General features: G+C 43.8%; 1 protein-coding gene across 6 annotated transcripts in view; it reads left to right on the forward strand.

Annotated features, from left to right (window-relative positions):
- Window positions 1-1,872: 1,872 nt before the first annotated feature.
- gosr1 (golgi SNAP receptor complex member 1) overlaps window positions 1,873-21,658 on the forward strand; it is a 113,054-nt gene continuing 93,268 nt past the window's right edge. Inside the window, exons 1-4 of one of the 6 annotated variants that reach the window (XM_085964949.1) lie at window positions 1,873-1,917; window positions 14,621-14,741; window positions 18,837-18,869; window positions 21,415-21,502. In XM_085964949.1, coding sequence (XP_085821075.1) covers window positions 21,458-21,502 — 45 coding nt within the window. In that variant the 5' untranslated portion in view covers window positions 1,873-1,917; window positions 14,621-14,741; window positions 18,837-18,869; window positions 21,415-21,457. Of the gene's footprint in view, window positions 1,918-2,038; window positions 2,149-10,531; window positions 11,309-14,620; window positions 14,742-18,836; window positions 18,870-21,414; window positions 21,503-21,658 lie in introns of those variants that run through there. The other 5 variants (XM_085964944.1, XM_085964948.1, XM_085964945.1 and 2 more) reach the window with 5 other exon arrangements.

The following is a 21,658-nucleotide window of genomic DNA, read 5'->3' on the forward strand; positions in this document are numbered from 1 at the left end:
GTAATCAGGTCCCGCAATAGGCCATACGTTCTTGCGCCCATTAAATTTAGCAATACCGATGCCTTTTTCTCATTGGCTATTTTGTTTGCCTCGCAATATACCTCGACTCTTTCCACATACGTGGTCCAGTCTTCTATTGCATTATCGAAGGCAGTGATATCGCCAGTCTTTGGCATCTTGAAAATCTAAGATGGCGCCTCCCGCGCTTTGCCTTCGTCCCCGATGGATCAAAATGGCGCCTCCCGCGCTTTTCCTTCTTCCCCGCCGAGTTAAGATGGCGCCTCCCGCGCTTTCCCGCCGCTGCCGCCAACGCCGCTCTCCGCGGTATTTTTATTTTTCTATCGCGCTTCAATATTTGCTCCGTTAATTGAAGAGCCGTTCCCGTCGTGGAGCAGACCCTCTGGGACACTTCCCTCCCTCTTCTTAGGTCCGAACGCTGCCCGGCTGCGAAGCACCGGCCGCGCCCTGTGTGCTCCACCCTCTGTCTCTCTCTTTGCTTCCCGACTCGCTGCCCGGCCTCGTTGCAGAGCCACCCGATCGAGTTCTAGCCCGCCGCAGCCCAGGAAGGATCAGTGCACTACCTGCCACCAGCCCGATTAGCTGGGAAACCAGAGACTGGAGACCAAGCCTGGCTCTCGACAGTCTCTCCTGCACTTTTCAATTCGATGATTTGGAGGGCGGTTGCCCACGGTCGACGCCCGTTTCTCGAGTTTCTTTGGATTATTTTTCTTCTTTTTTTTCTGGTTTCGACCTTCAATAACGTCGTCTGAGGTGCTGCCAAGTTGCAGGTAAGTTCGTTTCTTACTCGTCGCCAGTATTATGTCCGTGTATAATTGAGACACGGACTGCAGGAGTTGATTATAACAAGTCTTTACTGAATGGAGACAACCTGGAAACTGAAACTACAGAAGCCTGCTAGGGCCTTTTATGCAGGGGTGGTCACTGCCGGTACTGCAGTCTGAGACCAGTTATTCTCTTAAAGGTACATACACAACATATAAATACAAGTTTTTTGTTGTTGTTGGCAAGCTATTCCAAAAACTTTCTCAGTGTAGTAATATGTTCTGAATCTACCCCTTTTCAACTTATATTTGTTGTTTTTTTTATTCGTTTATGCGATGTGGGCGTCGCTGACAAGGCCAGCATTTCTGCCAGCCTGCAACAAATGAAATATAAAAGCCAGGCTGGAATCTGAAATACAAACAGAAAACCTGGAAAACTCTCAGCAGGTCAGACAGCAGCTGTGGGGAGAGAAGCAGAGTTAACTTTTTCAGCTCAATGACCTTGCATTTTCTTTACTAACTCAAATTTTTTTTTTTTGCAATATTCTCTGCAATGCTGCCGAGTCTGCGACTCGGATTTGATTTGTGGCGCTCCTCTGCCCGTGCCTTTGATTGGCCCGGCAGGGTGGCAGCAGCCAGAGGCTGACACATCATAGTGTGGAGATGCCGGAACACTGGGGTGGACAAATATAAGAAGTCACACAACACCAGGTTATAGTCCAACAGCTTTATTTGAAATCACAAGCTTTCGGAGCGCTGCTCCTTTGTCAGGTGAAGTGGAGAAATGCATAAAGACACAGCTTATATAGTCAGAGAATCATGTCAGATGTTGGAAACATTACCTGTAAACATCTGACATGATTCTCTGACTATATAAGCTGTGTCTTTATGCATTTCTCCACTTCACCTGACGAAGGAGCAGCGCTCCGAAAGCTTGTGATTTCAAATAAAGCTGTTGGACTATAACCTGGCGTTGTGTGACTTCTCACATTTGACACATCATAAGCACGGAAAATACCCCCTGACTGACGCGCATGCGCAATAAGCGTGCTGCTGCGCGGCCCCTTTAAAATGGTGGCACGTACCATAAATTTGAGAGCGAACAAAACCTCCACTGTGCAAGACACACCTCGAGGTGAACAGAGTTAATTCGGGATCAGATGAACGAATAGTCAGCCTATATGGGCTGAGGGCTTTGTTTAAAGAGTTTGTTTGAGCGGGTGAGAGGATTTATTCTGTCCTCTCTCCCCCCCCCCCCGCCACTGCTGGTTGAACCTCCCCCCCGGGTGTGGATGAGAATGGGTTGTTCCAGGCGGCTGACGCTGGAAAACAAAGATGGCGGCGGGGAGCAGCAACTACTGGGAGGGTGAGTGGCCGCGGCTCCCGGGGCTGGGCGGAGCGGAGCCGGAGCCCGCCGTTTGTAGAGAATGCTTCCCTGAAGTCGCTTGGCCTTTGGTGTCTTCTCCCTCACCGAGCGGCAGCAAAGCCGCACACACGACGCGCCGGCCTTGGCCGCGTTGTTCACGGGTGCGCGTTGTTGCCGCCTGACGACGTCTGAAAGTCCACGTACAGCAGCAACTGTGGCAGCAAGCCGGCGCTGGCCTGGGGCCTGCTTACAGGTGTTGGAAGTGGCCATTCGATCCGGGAATGCCCCCCCTCCCAGCCTCTCCCCACCCCCACCAGTGACACCCGGGCCCCTGGAACTGTCAGTGGGCAGCACTCTCTCTCTCGCCTCTGAGTCAAAAGGTTTTGGGTCCCAGTCCAAGAGACTTGAGCACATAAATCTAGGCTGACACTCCAGTGCTGAGGGAGTGCTGCACTGTCGGAGGTGCAGTCTTTCGGATGAGACTTTAAACCGAGGGCCCCGTCTGCCCTCGCAGCTGGACGTAAAAGATCCCATGGCACTATTCTGAAGAAGAGCAGGGGAATTATCTCTGGTGTCCTGGCCAATATTTATCCCTCAATCAACGTCGCTAAAACAAATTATCTGGTCATATCACATTGCTGTTTGTGGGAGCTTGCTGTGTGCAAATTGGCTGCCGAGTTTCCCACATTACAACAGTGACTACACTCCAAAAGTACCTAATTGGCTGTAAAGCGCTTCGAGATGTCCGGTGGTTGTGAAAGGTGCTTTTTAAATGCAAGTCTTTATCTTTTTGTGAATGGACAGAATCGTATTCGAACCAGTGTTACTGTGCACCCACAGAGTAGCTGCAGGGTCATATCTTTCTGTAACTGCCAAGATCTCTGTTGGTTCTCACATTATACCTGGAATTCCACTCAAATTTTGGAATTTCACTCACATTGTGTACATTCACTTGGGATGCGAGCCATGTAGCTTCCACTTTATGATTTTTTTACATGAGAAAACTACCTATGTTGCATGAGCACTCCTCTATCCTCTGATTTAAAATGTATTTTCTGGCCATCTGGCATTTGTTTTGAATATACATTGAACATAAATATTTTGTAGCCCATCCGTGCATGTGCTGCTATTGGTAAAAAATCGTGGGAATGCAATGTTGTCACTAGGATTTCAGTAAAAGAAAGACTTGTATTTATATAGCGCCTTCACAACCTCAGGACGTTCCAAAGTACTTTACAGCCAATGAAGTACTTTTGAAGTGTAGTCACTGTTGTAATTTAGGAGACGTGACAGACAATTTGCACAGAGCAAACTCCCACAAACGGCAATGTGATAATGATCAGATAATCTGTGATGTTGGTTGATGGGTAAATATTGGCCAGGACACTGCGAAGCGCTCCCCTGCTCTTTTTCGAAATAGTGCCACAGGATCTTTTACATTCACCTGAGAGGGCAGATGGGGCTACAGTTTACCATCTCATCCGACAAACGGCTCCTCTGACAGTGCACTGGATGAGTGTCAGCCTGGATTACGAGCTCAAGTCTCTGGAATGGGGCTTGAACCCATACCTTCTGACTGAGTGGCAAGTGTGCTACCAACTGAGTCAAGGCTGACCCCATGACATGCACATCATGGATAAGATTTATTTCCTAAGGGGAAGATTTGGGAGTTTGCCCCCTAGAAAGTTTACATTTTGATCTATACGTAAACATTGAGGTATATCTGTGTGCTAAAAGAAATCATAGAGTTAAAATGCCACGATTCCTAATGCCTCAGTGAGTTTATCTAGTAAGTAGCTGAGCCATGTAAACCAGGAAGCCTGTAGTTAGCCATCACCAGTAGTGCCACCAACAGCAGTCAGCCAGCCATCATCAGCCAAATTGGGTGGGCTGTTCTGCTATCCAGGTTGTGGGAGCAGAGGGATCATCACATGAGTTTGCAGGAGACGAATCGTCAGCAAAGAGCTCTGAGCAGGAGAGCTGGCAGGATTTGAAGAGGCACTGTTAGAAAGAGGAGAGGAGTTTGCAGCTAGAGAGTTGTCAAGAGAGGCAGCAGCAATATCTGCAGCGGGAGAGACACGAATATTTGGAGTAGAAGAGGTATGCAATCAGTTTTTACTGGAAATTTTTAGTTTATACGGACATCTCGTGCTGTGGCTCTTGCAAGACTTCAGTATAAACTCAAAACTTTACAATAAAACTGATGGAACGTGGCACACCTTTCCCACTCCCAATTTTTGCTGCTTTATTGCTCCTGGCAGCTCTCTAGGAACAGATTCAACTGCAGGTTTTTCCTGGTGGGTCTCTAGCTGTAGCCTCTGTTGTTTTTGTAGCGGGTGTGAATTGTATCATGTAGGTGCCTGAGGCAAGTGTAGGTTGGCATTCACAGCAGCCGAAAAGTGAGCATATAGTTGACTGGTAAAAGTTTAAAGTTGATCTACACCATATACCCACGCATATCCTTGACTATACCCCTAGGGTTTCCTTTTTCAGTTTGATGTTAATTGACCCCTTCATGTGATTGCTTGTAGTAAACTCCAGCCATTATGGGTAATGCTGGTAATATCAATAGGGCAATGAAATAGGCCCATTGTTTTTTGTGAGTAACCAGCAGATCTCGGGTGCCATTGTTCACGGTGAGTTGAGAGTGGTTGATGTAGTCACAAGTAGACTGAGTCAGGAGGAGAGATTGTAGGAAAAATTGCCACCACACTGGCAGAGAAGAGCACAGCTGTACCAGAGAAGGTGGTGGGGAGGTAGTTGAGGGGACAGCAATGTAAAGTGCACATGGGAACTCGTGGTGAATGGGCAGGAATGGAGAATGCTGGTACTCCGAGTGGGAGTGCAGGCTATAGGAAAGGGGGGGGGGGGAATGTTTGGAGTGGGAGGCCTGGAACTCTGATGGACCAAGAGACAGCTGGATGCTTGGGGCAGAATGTTCAGGAGCTGACAGAGCAGAAAGGTCAGGATTTGGAGCTCTGTGGGATGGGGGTTTGAAGAGAGTAATGTCAGGATTTGGAGCTCGGGGTGGGGGGTGGGGGGGGGGGGCAGTGGTGGTGAAGAAAGGTCAGGAGTTGGATTCCTGGGGGAAGGAGAGTTCGGTTTTCAGACTTGCTGAAGAAAAGCCACAAAAATGAACTGCTGCAACTACTGCAGTATTGTTTACTGGCAAGAAAGACTGGGGAAATAGAAAGTGATTTCCAATTGTGAAAGCAGTCTGATGTATTAGCAGAAGCAACTTGTGATTGTGACGAGTGCCAATGCATGAAATGTCATCAGCGTTCTGCTTGAGTAGCACAACCTTAACTCGAGGACCAGCTGGCCGCACTCTGCAACATACATAAGGAGGAAAGGTTTCTGAAAGACGTCTTCCAGAAGATGGTCACCCGACAGATAAGAACAGTAGTGAAGCAGATGAGAGGAAATGGTGACTGCCCACAGGGGTACCAAAGCCCGGCAGAACCAGTACAGGAAAATCCTGTGAATCTGAACTTGTCTAATAAACAATTTGCAACACCTATAAGGAGGACAATGATAGAGGCACAGAGAAGGGCAACTGATGCCAATCATGGAGACACTCTTCATGAGAGGAGTCAAGTGATAGTTGTAGAGTGTCCAAAGTTAGGGGAATCGATGGCCTGTTTTTCAACCATGACTGGGGCGTCCCAAATGAAAATACAAATAGGAAGAAAAACTTGAAAAATTGGGTCTCTTTTGTTAGAACAACACAGGTTGTGGGGCAATATAATAGAAGTGTTTTAAATTCTAAAAGAGTGAGACAGGGTAGAGGAAAGCAGACTGTTTTCAGTTGTTGAGGGATCAAGAATAAGGGGCCATCAATACAAAATTTAAATGTAAGATTTAGAACCGAGGGCAGGAGCAGCTTCTTTACATAGTTGTGAGGGTTAGTGGTTGATGCAGAAACGATGTCAATATTCAAGATTAGATTGGATAGATGGGTGAGGAAAAGATCTTGATGGGTTATGGAAACAGGGTGGGTAAACAAAATTAGAACTGTTTGCTCATGTGGAGGGTAAATGCTAACATGGATTGGTTGGGCCGAATGGCTTGTTTCGGTGTTGAAACCTCTGTAATAAGACACACCACCTGAGGTTGGAAAGAGCACTTTCACAGCATAGCTACGGGTGCTGCGAGGGAACAATGCACTCGTTTTTTGCTTTGCCAGTCATTGTGCGGCGAGCATATGTTGCTGTTTTAGCCAAAAATAAGTGAGCATGTGCTTGTCAACGGAAGTCAAGTAACATAGAAACATAGAAGATAGGAGCAGGAGTAGACCATTCGGCCCCTCGAGCCTGCTCTGCCATTCAATGAGATCATGGCTGATCATCCAAATTCAGTACCCTGTCCCTGCCTTCTCCCCATATCCCTTGATCCCTTTAGCCTTAAATATATCCAACTCCTTCTTGAATATATTTAATGAACTGGCCTCCACCGCCCTCTGTGGCAGCGAATTCTACAGGTTCGCCACTCTCTGGGTGAAGAAATTCCTCCTCATTTCAGTCCTACATGGCTTACCCCTTATCCTTAGACTATGACCCCTGGTTCTGGACTCCTCGGCCATTGGAAACATCCTTCCTGCATCTATTCTGTCCAGGCCTGACAGAATTTTATAGGTTTCGATGTGATCCCCTCTCAATCTTCTAAACTCCAGTGAGTATAAGCCCAATCGACACAATCTCTCCTCATACGTCATTCCTGCTATCCCAGGTATCAGCCTGGTGAATCTTCGCTGCACTCCTTCCATGGCAAGAACATCCTTCCTCAGATAAGGGGACCAAAACTGCACACAATACTCAAGGTGAGGTCTCACCAAGGCCCTGTACAACTGCAGCAAGACATCCTTGTTCCTGTACTCGAACCCTCTTGCTACGAAGGCCAACATACCATTTGCCTTCTTAACCGCCTGCTGCACCTGCATGCTTGCCTTCAGCGACTGGTGCACAAGAACACCTAGGTCTCTCTGCACTTCCCCTTCTCCCAATCTATTGCCATTCAAATAATAGTCTACTTTCCTGTTTTTGCCCCCAAAGTGGATAACCTCACATTATAGTGCATTTGCCATGTTTCTGCCCAATCACCCAACCTGTCCAAATCGTACTGGAGTTTCACGACATCCTCCTCACAGCATACCCTCCCACCCAGCTTTGTGTCGTCTGCAAATTTGGAGATATTACATCCAATTCCCTCGTCCAGATCATTAATATATATTGTGAACAGCTGGGGTCCTAGGACCGATCCTTGCGGTACCCCACTAGTCACTGCCTGCCACTCGGAAAACGACCCGTTTATTCCAACTCTTTGCTTTCTGTCCGCCAACCAGTTCTCTATCCAAGTCAATACCTTGCCCCCGATCCCATGTGCCTTAATTTTGCACGCTAATCTCTTATGCGGGACCTTATTGAAAGCCTTCTGAAAGTCCAAATACACCACATCCACTGGTTCTCCCTTATCTATTTTACCAGTTACATCCTCAAAAAATTCCAGTAGATTAGTCAAGCACGATTTACCTTTTGTAAATCCATGTTGACTTTGTCCGATCCTGTCACTGCTTTCCAAGTGCTCTGCTATTACATCTTTTATAATGGACTCTAGCATTTTCCCCACTACCGATGTCAGGCTTACCGGTCTATAATTCCCTGCTTTTTCTCTACCACCTTTTTTGAATAGTGGGGTAACATTAGCTACCCTCCAATCCATGGGGACTGTTCCAGAGTCTATAGAATTTTGGAAGATGACCAGCAATGCATCTACTATTTCTAGGGCCACTTCCTTAAGTACCCTAGGATGTAGATTATCAGGCCCTGGGGATTTATCGGCCTTCAGTCCCATCAATTTTCCTAACACCATTTCCCTACAAATACTGACTTCTTTCAGTTCCACCCTTTCATCAGACCCTATGTTCCCCAGCATCTCTGGGAGGTTATTTGTGTCCTCCTTTGTGAAGACAGAACCAAAATATGTATTTAGTTGGTCTGCCATTTCTTTGTTCCCCATTATAAATTCCCCTGATTCTGACTGCAAGGGATCTACGCTTGACTTCACCAATCTTTTTCTCTTCACATATTTATAAAAGCTTTTACAGTCAGTTTTTATGTTCCCTACAAGCTTACTCTCATATTCAATTTCCACCTTCTTAATTAATCCCTTTGTCCTTTGTTGAATCCTAAACTGCTCCCAATCCTCAGGATTATTGCTTTTTCTGGCCAATTTATATGTCCTCTCCTTGGATCTTATGCTATCCCTAATTTCCCTTGTTAGCCACGGTTGAGTCACTTTTTTTTAATTTTTATGCCAGTAGGCATACACCCACATGTACCCTCCACTACACCCCTATTGGCACAGTTTAGTATGTTGGCTTGTGTAATTTATTTTTTCTGTATTGATATCACAATGCTAAATAACTCTAGTAACAGCAGTGGAATGTGTGGGAGCTATCAACATTTATTTTGCATCTGGGGCAGTAGTTCATGCGTCCATGATTTTGGGGTAGAAGCTCCGATGTCTGTTCCATTTCCACTGCGTCACCTCATGTACAATATGGATGTGTCATAAAATATTACCAAATACAGGAAACTTTGGTTTATCCGGAGGTTGTATGTCCGGAAACCTCGATCCACCGGCAGAAATCAGGAGCCGTTTCGTTAGGTTTTTTTTCTTCTCGTGGCTTTTTTTCTTCTTCTCGTGGCTTTTTTTTCAACAGTCAGGCTCTGCAAAGTCTCTCTGAAGCTGTTGCTAAGCTACAGAGATGCTTCCAAGGTACGGCCGACTGTTTAGAAGCTGTTGCTAAGCAACAGTGTTTGTTGCCAGATACGGAGCTGCAAATCTCCGTATGCTTCAACATTAACGCTGGTTTGTCCGGCAATTTTGATAGATCGGCAACAGCTCGGTCCCGTCGGTGCCGGATATCACAAAGTTTCCTGTAGTAAGTAGCCAAAGTTAAGTTACTGCACTTTTACTCGTTTTATTGTACTCCTATGTCCAATAAATTCTCCTCATGTCACTTTTATTTACTGGGTTTTACACATATATAGTTACAACACGGAAGCAGGCCATTCGGCCCAACCAGTCCGTGCCGGCATTTACCCTCCGCAACATAATATAATGGTCAAATGTAATGAGTTACTTCATTTATCTCGCCCCTTGATGCACAAAATATTCAATTTACAAAATGAATCATCAATCTATCTAACTTACAGACTTGTACCATTTAACAAGAGTCTCACCAAATTTTAGCAAGGATTGCTGATCGGCACTCCTGGTGTGTTTTTTCTAAATTTAGAATATGTTCATAAAGAATGAATTGTCTCCCCAGAGCCATAATCATACTTTAGTTTTTCTGTAACCAGACAGTTTGTTGAATATGCAGCTTTGATAAATTGTCACCTCGGTAACTCAAAAGTGGTCTGTTGCATTTTGTGAGCATTCTGTTTATCAGCCTGTGGATTGCTTTTGAATGTACACGTCCGTGAACCTGTGCAGTGATATTTCCCAGCAATATTCACAATCTGTTGTCAGTTCTTTCATGCAATTTTCATTCGGCTCAATTCATTTTGAAAATGGGAAGCCTCCCCTAAGTAAAGCTGCAAAAAGAAAGCTATTTCTTTTCCAAGGCTACCAGACCTTGACTTTCCACCCCCCACACCACCCCCCCCCCTCCCCACCGTTACATTTTGTTATAACTGCATGCTACCCTGCAAATAAGGGCAGATAGGACATGCTGTGTCCACCCTTATATAATTTAGTCCATAAATAATAGCTGCTGGGTTGCTAGGATGAAATACTGTACAAGTAAATGACTTAGTTAATCTCTGAAACTGGAGGTTGTGATGCGCTTCACGGCAATGCATAACCCCAATATATTTCAATTGGAAACTGCAAATGCTGGAAATACACAGTATGTCTGTCAGCACCTGAAATGACAGAGGATGGATCCCAGCAGGTGGTCCATGTAATGCGTACAAGTGGAGTTCGTGAAGGTGTTTTTATATTGATTTGTACACGTTTTCTTGCTCAATGCCCTGCAGCGGTAGTTTTAGTGGATATTAGAAGTTGAGAGATTTCCGTGATTTACCAAAGGGTTCCAACCTGAAACAATATCCTACCTCTTTAGTTACTGGTAGATCTGCTGTGTACATTCCTGCATTCATTGTATAAGATAGTGCTGCTGTGCAGAATTCATTGTGGCTGAACTGCACTGTCTGCCATAATAATCTTTTCAAGATTATGGTTCTGCCACATTGCAAGGATGGCTGTGATAACAGGCTTCTTCTGAAATGATTGCAGGGTTCACTGATGCAGGAATATTTTTGTATGTTATTGGGGGGGGGGGGGGAGAAACTGCCATTAAATATAGGAGAAGACATAGGTTGGAGTGTGTTGCAAGCTAGTAGTGCATTGACGAGTTCAGGTGATGCCTTAAGCTCTGAGAGTATTATCTGAACCATGGCTTGTGTGCATTAAACTTACTCCCAACAGGTGGTGAATGTAATGCATAGAAGTGGCGGTCAGAACTGTGTGTTTGTATCGATGTGTGCAGCTTTTCTTGTTTAATGTCATGGAGTTGGTGTCTTGGTGCATATTAGTTGATGCTAATTTTCAGTGATTTGAACTGCGATACAATTCTGATATTAGTTGTATGTCAATATTAAGTTATACAGGGAAATTGAGAGCATTCTGTTCTTTATAAGAATTAATTGCACAGGGGTTTATTGTAATAGATAATGTCGTTTCAGAAATCATTTATTAAAAAGAAGTTTGGGTAGTGGTGCTACAAAGTGCCATTTAACTGAATGACAGGATATGGATTTGCAACCATAATCCTTCACACAGTAAATTGCCAATCTCAGCCAGAGACTGGAATGGAGAGGGTAGCTAAGGTGATTCTCTCCTAGCACAGAGGAGAAACTGGTTATGACTCTCCTGGGTTACCCCTGCGCATCACCTAATGTGTGGTGTGGACTCGAGTGGCATCAGCAGAGGTCAGTCACCTTCGTTACCTTTCGGCTGGGATCCGGGCACAAGAAGACAAAAATGATTTGGAAAGTGGAAAGGAGGCGGCAGAAGAAGCAAAGTCTGAATGCAGCATGAAGAGTCGTGCACAAAAGATATCAATATGTAAATTGGAAATTATGAATCTATTGTAAGTTCTATCAAAAGTATTTTATTTGACTTTCAGAATAATATTAACAGGATCAGTAACCTGAATAAAGATAGAATAAGAACCAGTAAGGGGAAAAAATTCCCTGTCTAGGGATTCAGGGACATTCTGCGATTCTTCCCTTGCCATCTATTGTTTTCTGCACTCTTGTTTCTGGTTTAAAAACTATGTAGCTGTAACTTGACTATTCCGACGCACACCTGGCTGACCTCCCCAGTTCTACACTACGTAAACATGAGGTCGTTCAAAACTCGGCTGCCCGTGTCCTAACTCGCACCAAGTCCCCGTTCACCCATCACCGCTGTGCTCGCTGACCTACATTGGCTCCCGGTTAAGCAGCGCCTCGATTTCAAAATTCTCATCCTTGTTTGCAAATCCCTCCATGGCCTCGCCCCCTCCCTATCTCTGTAATCTCCTCCAGCCCCACAACCCCCAGAGATATCTGCGCTCATCTAATTCTGCCCTCTTGAGCATCCCTGATTATAATCACTCAACCTTTGGTGGCCGTGCCTTCTGTTGCCTAGGCCCTAAGCTCTGGAATTCCCTGCCTAAACCTCTCCGCCTCGCTACCTCTCTTTCCTCCTTTAAGATGCTCCTTAAAACTTACCTCTTTGACCAAGCTTTTAGACACCTGCCTTAATTTCTCCTTATGTGGCTCGGTGTCAAATTTTCTGTCTTCTAATACTCCTGTGAAGCACCTTGGGACGTTTTACTATGTTAAAGGTGCTATATAAATACAAGTTGTTGTTGTAACAATATGGCACTTGATGATCAATTAGCCTCTTTAGGATGTCATTAGAAGGATATTGATGCCAGAGGAGTTTTTTAATTATTTGTCTTAATATGCAATAATAAATATTCCATCTTTTAAGTCTTAATTGACTCCACAGCATTCACTGTTGCTACAATGGCTCTGCCGCCCTGATTGCATTCTATCTTCCCAGGCAGTGGCTTTCTCTGCACTGGGGAGGGGTCGGGGTAGGATGCCAGTTCAGTTCCCATCAATATAAGATTTAAAGCAGGGGGGAGAATATCAGCCAGCACATGTACAAAATATACCGGCACGTTCATATTCTCTTAAAATGCCAGCTGCAGTGGCATTTCCTGCACTACTTAATTCAGTGGCAAAAATCATTATCCAGGTATATTGTAGTCATGATCAAACTGTCTACTGCTCTGGTCAGAACGCAACTTCAGTGTTCTGTCCACTTCTGGTCAACAAGATACAAGGGTGACATTCAAGTATTGAAGGTAGTACAGAGAAGAGCCACCAGGCTGATCTCAAGTCTTGGAGATCCAAGTTATGAGGAAAGACTGAAGAAACTGACTGTTTAACCTTGAAGGTGTCCAAGAGGTGATCGGGAAATTACTTGGTTAAATTAGGAGTAAGAGAAGGGGACACAGGTTCAAACTAGTTACAGGTAAATTTAGGACTGATATCAAGAAGTGGTCAAAGAGATATGTCTTATGGAGGGTCAGCCTTGGCTCAGTGGTAGCGCTCTTGCCTGTGAGTGGAAAGTTTGTGGGCTTAAGCCCCAACATAACATAAGAAATAGGAGCAGGAGTCGGCCATTTGGCCCCTCGAGCCTGCTCCGCCATTTAATGAGATCATGGCTGATCTGATTTTGGGCTCAGCTCCATTTCCCTGCCCGCTCCCCATAACCCTTCATTCCCTATTGTTCAAAAATCTGTCTATCTCCACCTTATATATTCAATGACCCAGCCTCCACAGCTCTCTGGGGCAGAGAATTCCAAAGATTTCCGACCCTCAGAGAAGAAATTCCTCCTCATCTCAGTTTTAAATGGGCGACCCCTTATTCTGAAACTAAGCCCCTGTGGTAAACCACTGTTTGTATTCCACTGTGTACATGCCTGGACATGCCTCGGCTGACTCCTCCCACAAGTCCTAGTATAAAGGTGACTGCTCCCCAGCCCTTTGTATTTCTGGACCGGTCGACCACTCGAGGCAGACCTTCATTCTTTTGTTAATAAAAGCCTTTAGTTACTCTCTTAACTCTCAGTCTTTTATGAGTAATTGATAGCGCATCAGCCCCCTAGTTCTAAATTCCCCCATGAACGGAAACATCTTCTTTGCATCTACCTTGTCGAGCCCCCTCAGTATCTTTTATGTTTCAATAAGATTACCTCTCATTCTTCTAAACTCCAATGAGTATAGGCCCAACCAGCTCAACCTTTCTTCGTAAGTCAACCCCTTCATCTCCAGAATCAACCGAGTGAACCTTCTCTGAATGAACTGCCTCCAATCCAGAGACTTGAGCACATAATCTAGGCTGACACTTCAGTGCAACACTGAGGGAGTGCTGCACGGTCAGAGGTGTCGTTTAGGATGAGATGTTAAACTTGAGGTTCCATCTACCCTCTCGAGTGGATGTTAAATATCCCATGGTACTATTCGAAGAAGAGCTGGGGAGTCCCCCAGTGCCTTGGTAACATTTATCCCTTAACCAACATTGCAGGTTATCTGGCCATTTACCTTATTGCTATTTGTAGGACCTTGCGCAAATTGGCTGTCGTGTTTCCCTACATTACAATAGAGACTGCACGTGATAAGTACTTTATTGGTTGTGAAGTGCTTTGGGAAAGGTGCTATATAAATGCAAGTTCTTTGTTCACACAAAGAGTGACCAGCATGTGGAATGGACTGCTGGAAAAAGTAACGGAGGCAAAAACCCTGGAATCATTAAGAAACAGTTAGATGCTACTTCAGGGGCATTCTGGAGGGATGAGTTCAGTTGGGTTGAATGTCCTTTCCCATCCGCAATTATTATGATCTTTGTGATTGGTAGCAAACTACAAATGAACGGGGATTGAAAAATTGGTTTCACTTACTGAGGGAGTGCTGCACGATCAGAGGTGCTGTCTTGAGGATGAGATGTTAAACCGAGGCCTCATCTAGGTATTGGCTCCATTACAATCCCTGAAGATATTCTTGGGGAAAACATACCCACAATTATAAAGTCTAATCCATCTTCCTACTTGCCAATACAAAAGCAAAATACTGCGGATGCTGGAAATCTGAAATAAGAACAAAAAATGCTGGAAACACTCAGCAGGTCAGGCAGCACCTGTGGAGAGAGAAACCGTTAACGTTTCAGGTCGATGACCCGTCATTGATCTGAAACGTTAACTCTCTTTCTCTCTCCACAGATGCTGCCTGACCTGCTGAGTGTTTCCAGCATTTTCTGTTTTTATTTCCCACTTGCCAATATGTCCTTTTCTACTTTTTTAGATGAATATTGCTTATCTTTCCTTTTGATTTGTTTACATGTACAGACCTGCGGAAGCAGGCTCGGCAGCTGGAGAACGAACTCGATTTGAAATTGGTATCCTTCAGCAAACTCTGCACAAGTTACAGTGGTGCCGCTACACGAGATGGGCGACGCGACAGGTATAGGTACTACTCTTTTTACTACTCTTTCCTGAGCCCTCAAAAATAGTCAGAGTTATACAGCACAGAAAGAGGCCCTTCGGCCCATCGCATCCGCGCCGGCCATCAAGCCCTGTCTAATCTAATCCCATTTTCCAGCACTTGGTCCATAGCCTTGTATGCTATGGCGTTTCAAGTGCTCATGTAAATGCTTCTTGAATGTTGTGAGAGTTCCTGCCTCTACCACCCTTTCAGGCAGTGAGTTCCAGATTCCAACCACCCTCTGGGTGAAAAAGTTTTTCCTCAAATCCCCTCTAAACCTCCTGCCCCTTACCTTGAAACTATGCCCCCTGGTTATTGACCCCTCTACTAAGAGGAAAAGTTCCTTTCTATCTACCCTATCTATGCCCCTCATAATTTTGTACACCTCAATCAGGTACCCCCTCAACCTTTTCTGCTCCAAGGAAAACAACCCCAGCCTGTCCAGTCTCGCTTCATAGCTGAAGCGCTCCAGCCCAGATAACATCCTGGTGAATCTCCACTGTACTCTCTCCAATGCAATCACATCCTTCCTAGAGTGTGGCGACCAGAACTGCACACAGCATTCCAGCTGTGGCCTAACTAGCGTTTTGTACAGCTCCATCATAACCTCCCTGCTCTTATAGTCTATGCCTCGGCTAATGAAGGCAAGTATCCCATATGCCTTTTTAACCACCTTATCTACCTGTCCTGCTGCCTTCAGGGATCTATGTACATGCACACCAAGGTCCCTCGGATCCTCTGTCCTTCCTAGGGTCCTACCATTCATTGTGTATTCCCGTGCCTTGTTAGTCCTCCCAAAATGCATCACCTCACACTTTTTTCAGAGTTAAATTCCATTTGCCACTGTTCTGCCCATCTGACCAACCCGTCTATATCGTCCTGTAACCTGAGGCTTCCCTCCTCGCTATTTACCAATCTTTGTCTTTCAAACTATTGGAGGCATTAATGGAATTTTTGAAATTATAACTACAGTAACTTAATTTTAAAACTTTAGCAATTGTACTCTGATGTCTGGAGCCTAATTTTAAGGTTCTTGATGTATTTCTATTGATTGCTATAAATCATTGATGGAAACGAAGCAGCACTTGAGAAAAAATACAGGAACGTGGTATTTTCTTTCCTATGTGTGTATTACCTAATATTTTAACAAACTTGTTACAGCTGCTGTTCGATTTCTAAATGTCTCGGTTTACAATATAGTTTATTGTCACAATTCAGTCACAGCTAGAGAACAGCAAGATTTGCATCTTTGTATGATTTGACCTTTTGGCTTAAGATTTATAACATAAGGTGCCCGAGTTCAAATTCAATAGTTACTTTCAATTTGCAGTATGTCTCGGAACTATTTTGAGCATGCCTTCTATCACTGTTCAACTATCTATTCCCAATGTTCATCTATAGTGCAGTGTTACCACGCATTCTGTTTTTACATACCAGGTACTTGCACCTACTGAAAGATACTTAACAAAATTAATTTGCCCTAGAAAATAAAAACACATTTTTCTTTCTCCCTTTTCAGCCAATTGCCTTTCCTCCCTTCAGAAGTGGGAAACGTGTATTATTTTCCCCTCTCCTCTCTAACATTGAGAAATGAGCCAACTGTGGTGCCCGTAACACTGTCCTAATTGAAATTAGTTAGCCCAACACAGGCCGGGGATTGAATCTGGGTCCTTCCTAGGCATTGTTGCTCAGCTAGTCACTGTGTTAACCAGCTAAACCATCTGGGAAACATGTAAAGAGTTTTATTTTTAAATTGCACAATGCTGCCTTCTTAGTTCCTGCTTTCAACACTTAACTTGGGCTAATTGATTCTTTCTCGGCATGTAGGGAATACCATGAGTTGCTGGGCAAGGAGAATTTTATTGGGAGAAAGCCTATCGTGATGTATTAACTTTATTCAGTGATCATTTGATCCTAATCATATAGCACAGATTGAATTAAATATAGCAGTTTTGCACCTTTCGACTCACTATGACCATTAGCTGGTCTCGTTGGTCCTTGCGGAAACTGTTATGTAAAATGCTGTCACTGGATTGCGTCCAATTTTGATGTCCTTGTATTCCACAAGTATTGAACCTATTTTCTATCAATTGATGCTGGATTTTTTTCAGCCATTCCTATTGTGTGTATGAAACTAGTGAAGGGCTTAAAATTAGGGATTGCATTGTGGTCAGGGAATGTGGCGCTGCTGTCAGCAGTCATTAGTGGTGCATTTGACGATGAAAGTGGTACTTGTGTAGTTTGTTACCAGTGTATACTGCCAATTTTGGTCTGTTTCTTTAGTCGCCTCACTAATGATAAAGATGACCAGTAAGTTATTACAGTGCATTCTAGTTCACAGTACGGACTAGTGCGCTTTAAAAGCAGTCAGATGCAAGCAAGTTTGATGTACAGACGTAGTCATTTCTGTGCAACAACATGTCCAATTTCTTTCCCCAGCTGTCGTGATGCAAGGTAGTTGGGCAGCCTTTGGATCTGCTTCTTAACCAATAACTTGGCGAGGTTTAGCAAGAGAATTCCAGAGGGCAGGGGAAGCATCACTGGCAGGTTGGCCTCCTATGTTAAGAGTGGAGAAACTGAATAAGCACTCGTTCAGAGTCAGCGGAGATTAGGGTTGGAAATGGGATGGATGTTTGTAGAAGATTCCTAAGTAGGTGGCAATTTTTAATGCACCTTGATTCCGCTACAATGCTATATTGCAAAACAGGAACCGTAGAATGTTCTTAACTCCCCTACCCACCCCCCCCCCCCCCCCCACACACACATTTTCTCTCCTTTCCCCTCTTCTCTCAGAGGCAGCGACTCATTCATTCTGAGCTGGAGTCTCACAGGCACCAGTAGTCCTATGGAACCCTTCTAAGTGGCCAACAGTGCTTGTTAGATATTTCAACCATTAGTGTCATCATGCCCTCACCCACTCTTTCCAGCAGCAGGCCTTATTGACTCAAGGACCGAGACTTTGACTCCCCACTCCCAGCCCAGGACTCAGAGGCTGAATAAAGCCCTATCTCAGCTTCCCCTACTGGGATAAGCTAGCTCAACACAAACCAGGGCTCAAGCCTGGGATCTTTCTGGTTTGTATGACTTGGTACTGCACTGGTTGGTGCATTTACTCACTCAGCCACTTCAAATTTTCTTTTAAGTGCTGTATATTATTCACAACGCTCCATTTCAAAATTCATTGAAAACTGCTATGTCAGCCTTTTATGGAATATCCCATTATAAAATTGTCTGCATTTACCTATTATGCCTGTAGGTGGCGCAGTGATTGGGGTTTTCAGTTTTAGGCTTTGCTAACGTTAGTAACATCATTACGCCTTATCTCAGAGGCAAATCTGGGCAAAATGGTGCCTGTACAGGTCGGTATTTTACAATTTAAAAAAATTAAGGCCTGTTCAAATTTCAAATATTGGAACCTCTTCACTGTTGAAAACTCTGGGTCTATTAAAAGTAATAATATTGGCACCTGTATAGTTTTTTACCTTCAATGTTCGAAAAAGCAGAGCTTCCTCATTAGTTGAAAAATCAGAGACTATATATTTGGAAAATCTGGGTGCACCCGATCCCACTGAGAAACTTTTCCAATCCCTCTGCCTGCCGAGGTAGTTTTGTTAATCCTTACCCCTGTGCCTTGATCCAATTATATCCCTCTGTCCTCCAACCTTTCTTGACCTGACTATTTATTTGCATTGCCATGGGAGATCAACTATATTGTTAAAGTTTAGAAATAAATTTGTCTATTACTTTTGTTTTAAGTGTGAGTTTGGCTCAGCAATGGCACTCCATGTCTGAATAAGAAAGTTTGTCTCCCAGACTTAAGGTATTAAATCAAGGCCTCATCTCCCTGTTCAGAAGGACATAAAAGATCCCATAATACTATTATGCGCTTCGCATGCCTGAAACCGGCATTTCATTTGTCCCTACGGGTGTGTACACAGCCCGCACACACCCATAGGCATCGGAAAATACGGGCCTAAATCTAGTTAATGCCATGTAAAACGGGTGTCACTGTAGTTTGTAGAGTGCCCTATTTGAAACGTTCATATTTGTATAGGTGAAAATTCTGTTTTTCCCCCTCAGGATTTCAGTGGAGTTAAGCACCCCTTGGTACAGGTGTGAAAATATTTAATTATGTTTTTGCTTAATAGCATTGTGGTTTTGATGTGAGAAATGTGCAGCATATTGCCCACAACAGGAGATGATGCCTGTAGTCTCCAGAAAATGGCAACATTTGCTACTGTACATCTGTCAGCTCCTGTGGTTTCAGTTCTGTTGGCCAGAGCAAATGGATTGCACTGCAGAATCAGTATCCTGGTCAGCAGATCAACTTGTTTACATGTTCAAGATATTTTTTTTTTGTGTAGTTTTTAACAAATATATTAACATTCACCTACAGAATCTTAGAAGTTTACAGCGCAGAAGGTGGTCCGTTGCACCTATGCTGGCTTTCAGAAAGAGTTATCCACATAGTTTCCATTCCTCTGCCCTTTCCGTACATTCATTTTTTTTCTTTTGAAAAATGTATATATGATTTTTTTTTTTGTAATTGTTTTTCTTTTTGATGTGGTTAAAAAAGACACTGCAAGAAAATTGAGTACAGCAAAAAGAGTGAGAGATGTACCTTTGCATGTTCTCCAGATGATTTGGCATTTCCATGAACTCTTTAGTGCTGTCAGTAATGCATTGTCTGTGTTTTGAAAAGTTTCAGTAAGGCGCCACGTCAGTGTAAAGTAATGCTTTACGTTCAAATTTTTTTTGCTTCAAGACTATTTTGTAAATAAAAATTGGAATAAATATTTGCATTTGTTCTACCCTTTAGACTAGTGCAGAACAGAAAAATATTAGTTGCATTGAACAGGAAAATAGCAGTGTCTGCTTAACTATAACTTCAGAATGCGTTAGCAATTTCTTGCTGCACTGACTTTCAAGTGTTTCTTTAACTGCAGGCATGTTGAAATTTAATATCCCTTATGTCACTTTGTTCAGTTTTATATATGATCTTCATCAGTTGTAGCAAAATTCAAATACCAGCTCAGGTAGGCATCCCAGTTCATAAACTAATCCTTTGACAGCTGAGTTTTAAATATTTGCCATTTATACAGTATCCCACGTGTATGCCAGCTGAAGGGACAGTGCATACAAAGATAAATCTCTGTCCATACTGCATTCAGTTATCCTGAAGATTCTCTAGCAGGGCCTATAGAATAACATTTTTAAAACTGTGTATATGTTTTCATTCACGATATCGGCGTCGCTGGCCAAGGCCAGCATTTATTGCCCATCCCTAGTTGCTCTTGTGAAGGTGGTGGTGTACCATCCTTTGGAACCATTGCAGTCCGTGCTGTTAGGGAGGGAGGTCCATGATTTTGACCCAGCGACGATGAAGGAATGATGATGTATGTCAAGGTTAGGATAGTGTGTGACTTGGAGGGGAACTTTGAGGTGATGGTGTTCCCATGCACCTGCTGCCCTTGTCCTTCTAGGTGGTGGAGGTTACGGTTTGGGAGGTGCTGCCGAAGAAGCCTTGGCGAGTTGCTGCAGTGCATCTTGTAGATGGTACACATTGCAGCCACAGCACGCCAGTGGTGGAGGGAGTGAATGTTTAAGCTGGAGGATGGGTGCCAATAAAGCCGCCAGCTTTGTCCTAGATGGTATGAAGCTTCTTGATTGTTGTTACAGTTGTACCCATCCAGGCAAGTGGCGGGTATTCCATTACACTCCAGATTTGTGCTTTGTAGGTGGTGAAGAAGTTTTTGGGAGTCAGGAAGTGACACAGCCCCTGACCTGCTCTAGCAGCCATGGCATTTATGTGGCTGGTCCAATTCAGTCTCTGGTCAATGGTGACCCCCACCCCAGGATGTTGATGCTGGTAATGCCATTGCATGTCATGGGGAGGTGGTCAGGCTCTCGTGTGTGTCTGTGTGACGTTCAGTTCTTTTAACTAAAATTTCTGAGTGTTACAAGGTACTATTAAAATTAACGCATTTCAAGCTTAACTTGCAAAATGTCAAACTATTTTACAAGCTGTTTGATCAGTGTATATGACGGTACCTGCATAAGTTGAAGCAATGATTGATTGCTTCTTGGGAAGCCTCCAGCTGGCCATAGATGGTGGTTCTTGGAATAAATTTGTGCTGCTTGAGTATTTTGTAATTTAAAGAGGTTCTCTCTCTAAAGGCATAGCCATCCTTAACTGCTCTAGTTTCTTTGCACTGGAGGCAGAACATACTAGGCTTATTTTTGCTTAATTTAGCTAAAATGTGTTTCTCATAATTATAAAGTTAGGAAAAATTGTGCAGCCGATGAATATTTCATAAAGCCAAGTATTTTAAATCTTTTAAGAGCAGGCTTAACCACCTTTTTGATCAACTGAACGCCCTATATATTTTCTGATGGTTGAACTTATTTCAGTAATATCCTTAAATAAAGTAAATAATTCATGCAAAAAGTCTTAACACTAATAAATGATGTATCGACTCAAAACTCCACCTATTCAATGCACTTCATTTTCTAGGTCAACAAAATGATTTTTGCTGTTCACATACTTGGGTGGATTAATGAAATTAGTATTGTAATGGCACTGCGAAGCAATTTATATATGGTCCTACTTTGTTCTTGTATTATTGTGCTAGTTTTGTTTTTCTTTCCACCTTTCTAGTTCTGATACAACACCGCTTCTTAATGGATCGAGCCAAGACAGGATGTTTGAGACAATGGCTGTGGAAATCGAACAGCTGCTAGCCAAGGTGAACTTGAACCTCCAGTCAAATATTGCTATAATGATGGCTTGTTGTGAGTAGTTCCAGTCTCTACAGCATTGTAATACCAATTTTTATGGGACTATTAACTGGTACTGCTCCACCCTACATAAACTTCAACGCACCCAGAACTCCATGCCTGTA

The sequence above is a fragment of the Somniosus microcephalus genome, chromosome 22, assembly GCF_052327205.1.
Source record: "Somniosus microcephalus isolate GS21.2 chromosome 22, FLI_Smic_1.0, whole genome shotgun sequence".
In the NCBI taxonomy this organism is placed as follows: Eukaryota; Metazoa; Chordata; class Chondrichthyes; order Squaliformes; family Somniosidae; genus Somniosus; species Somniosus microcephalus.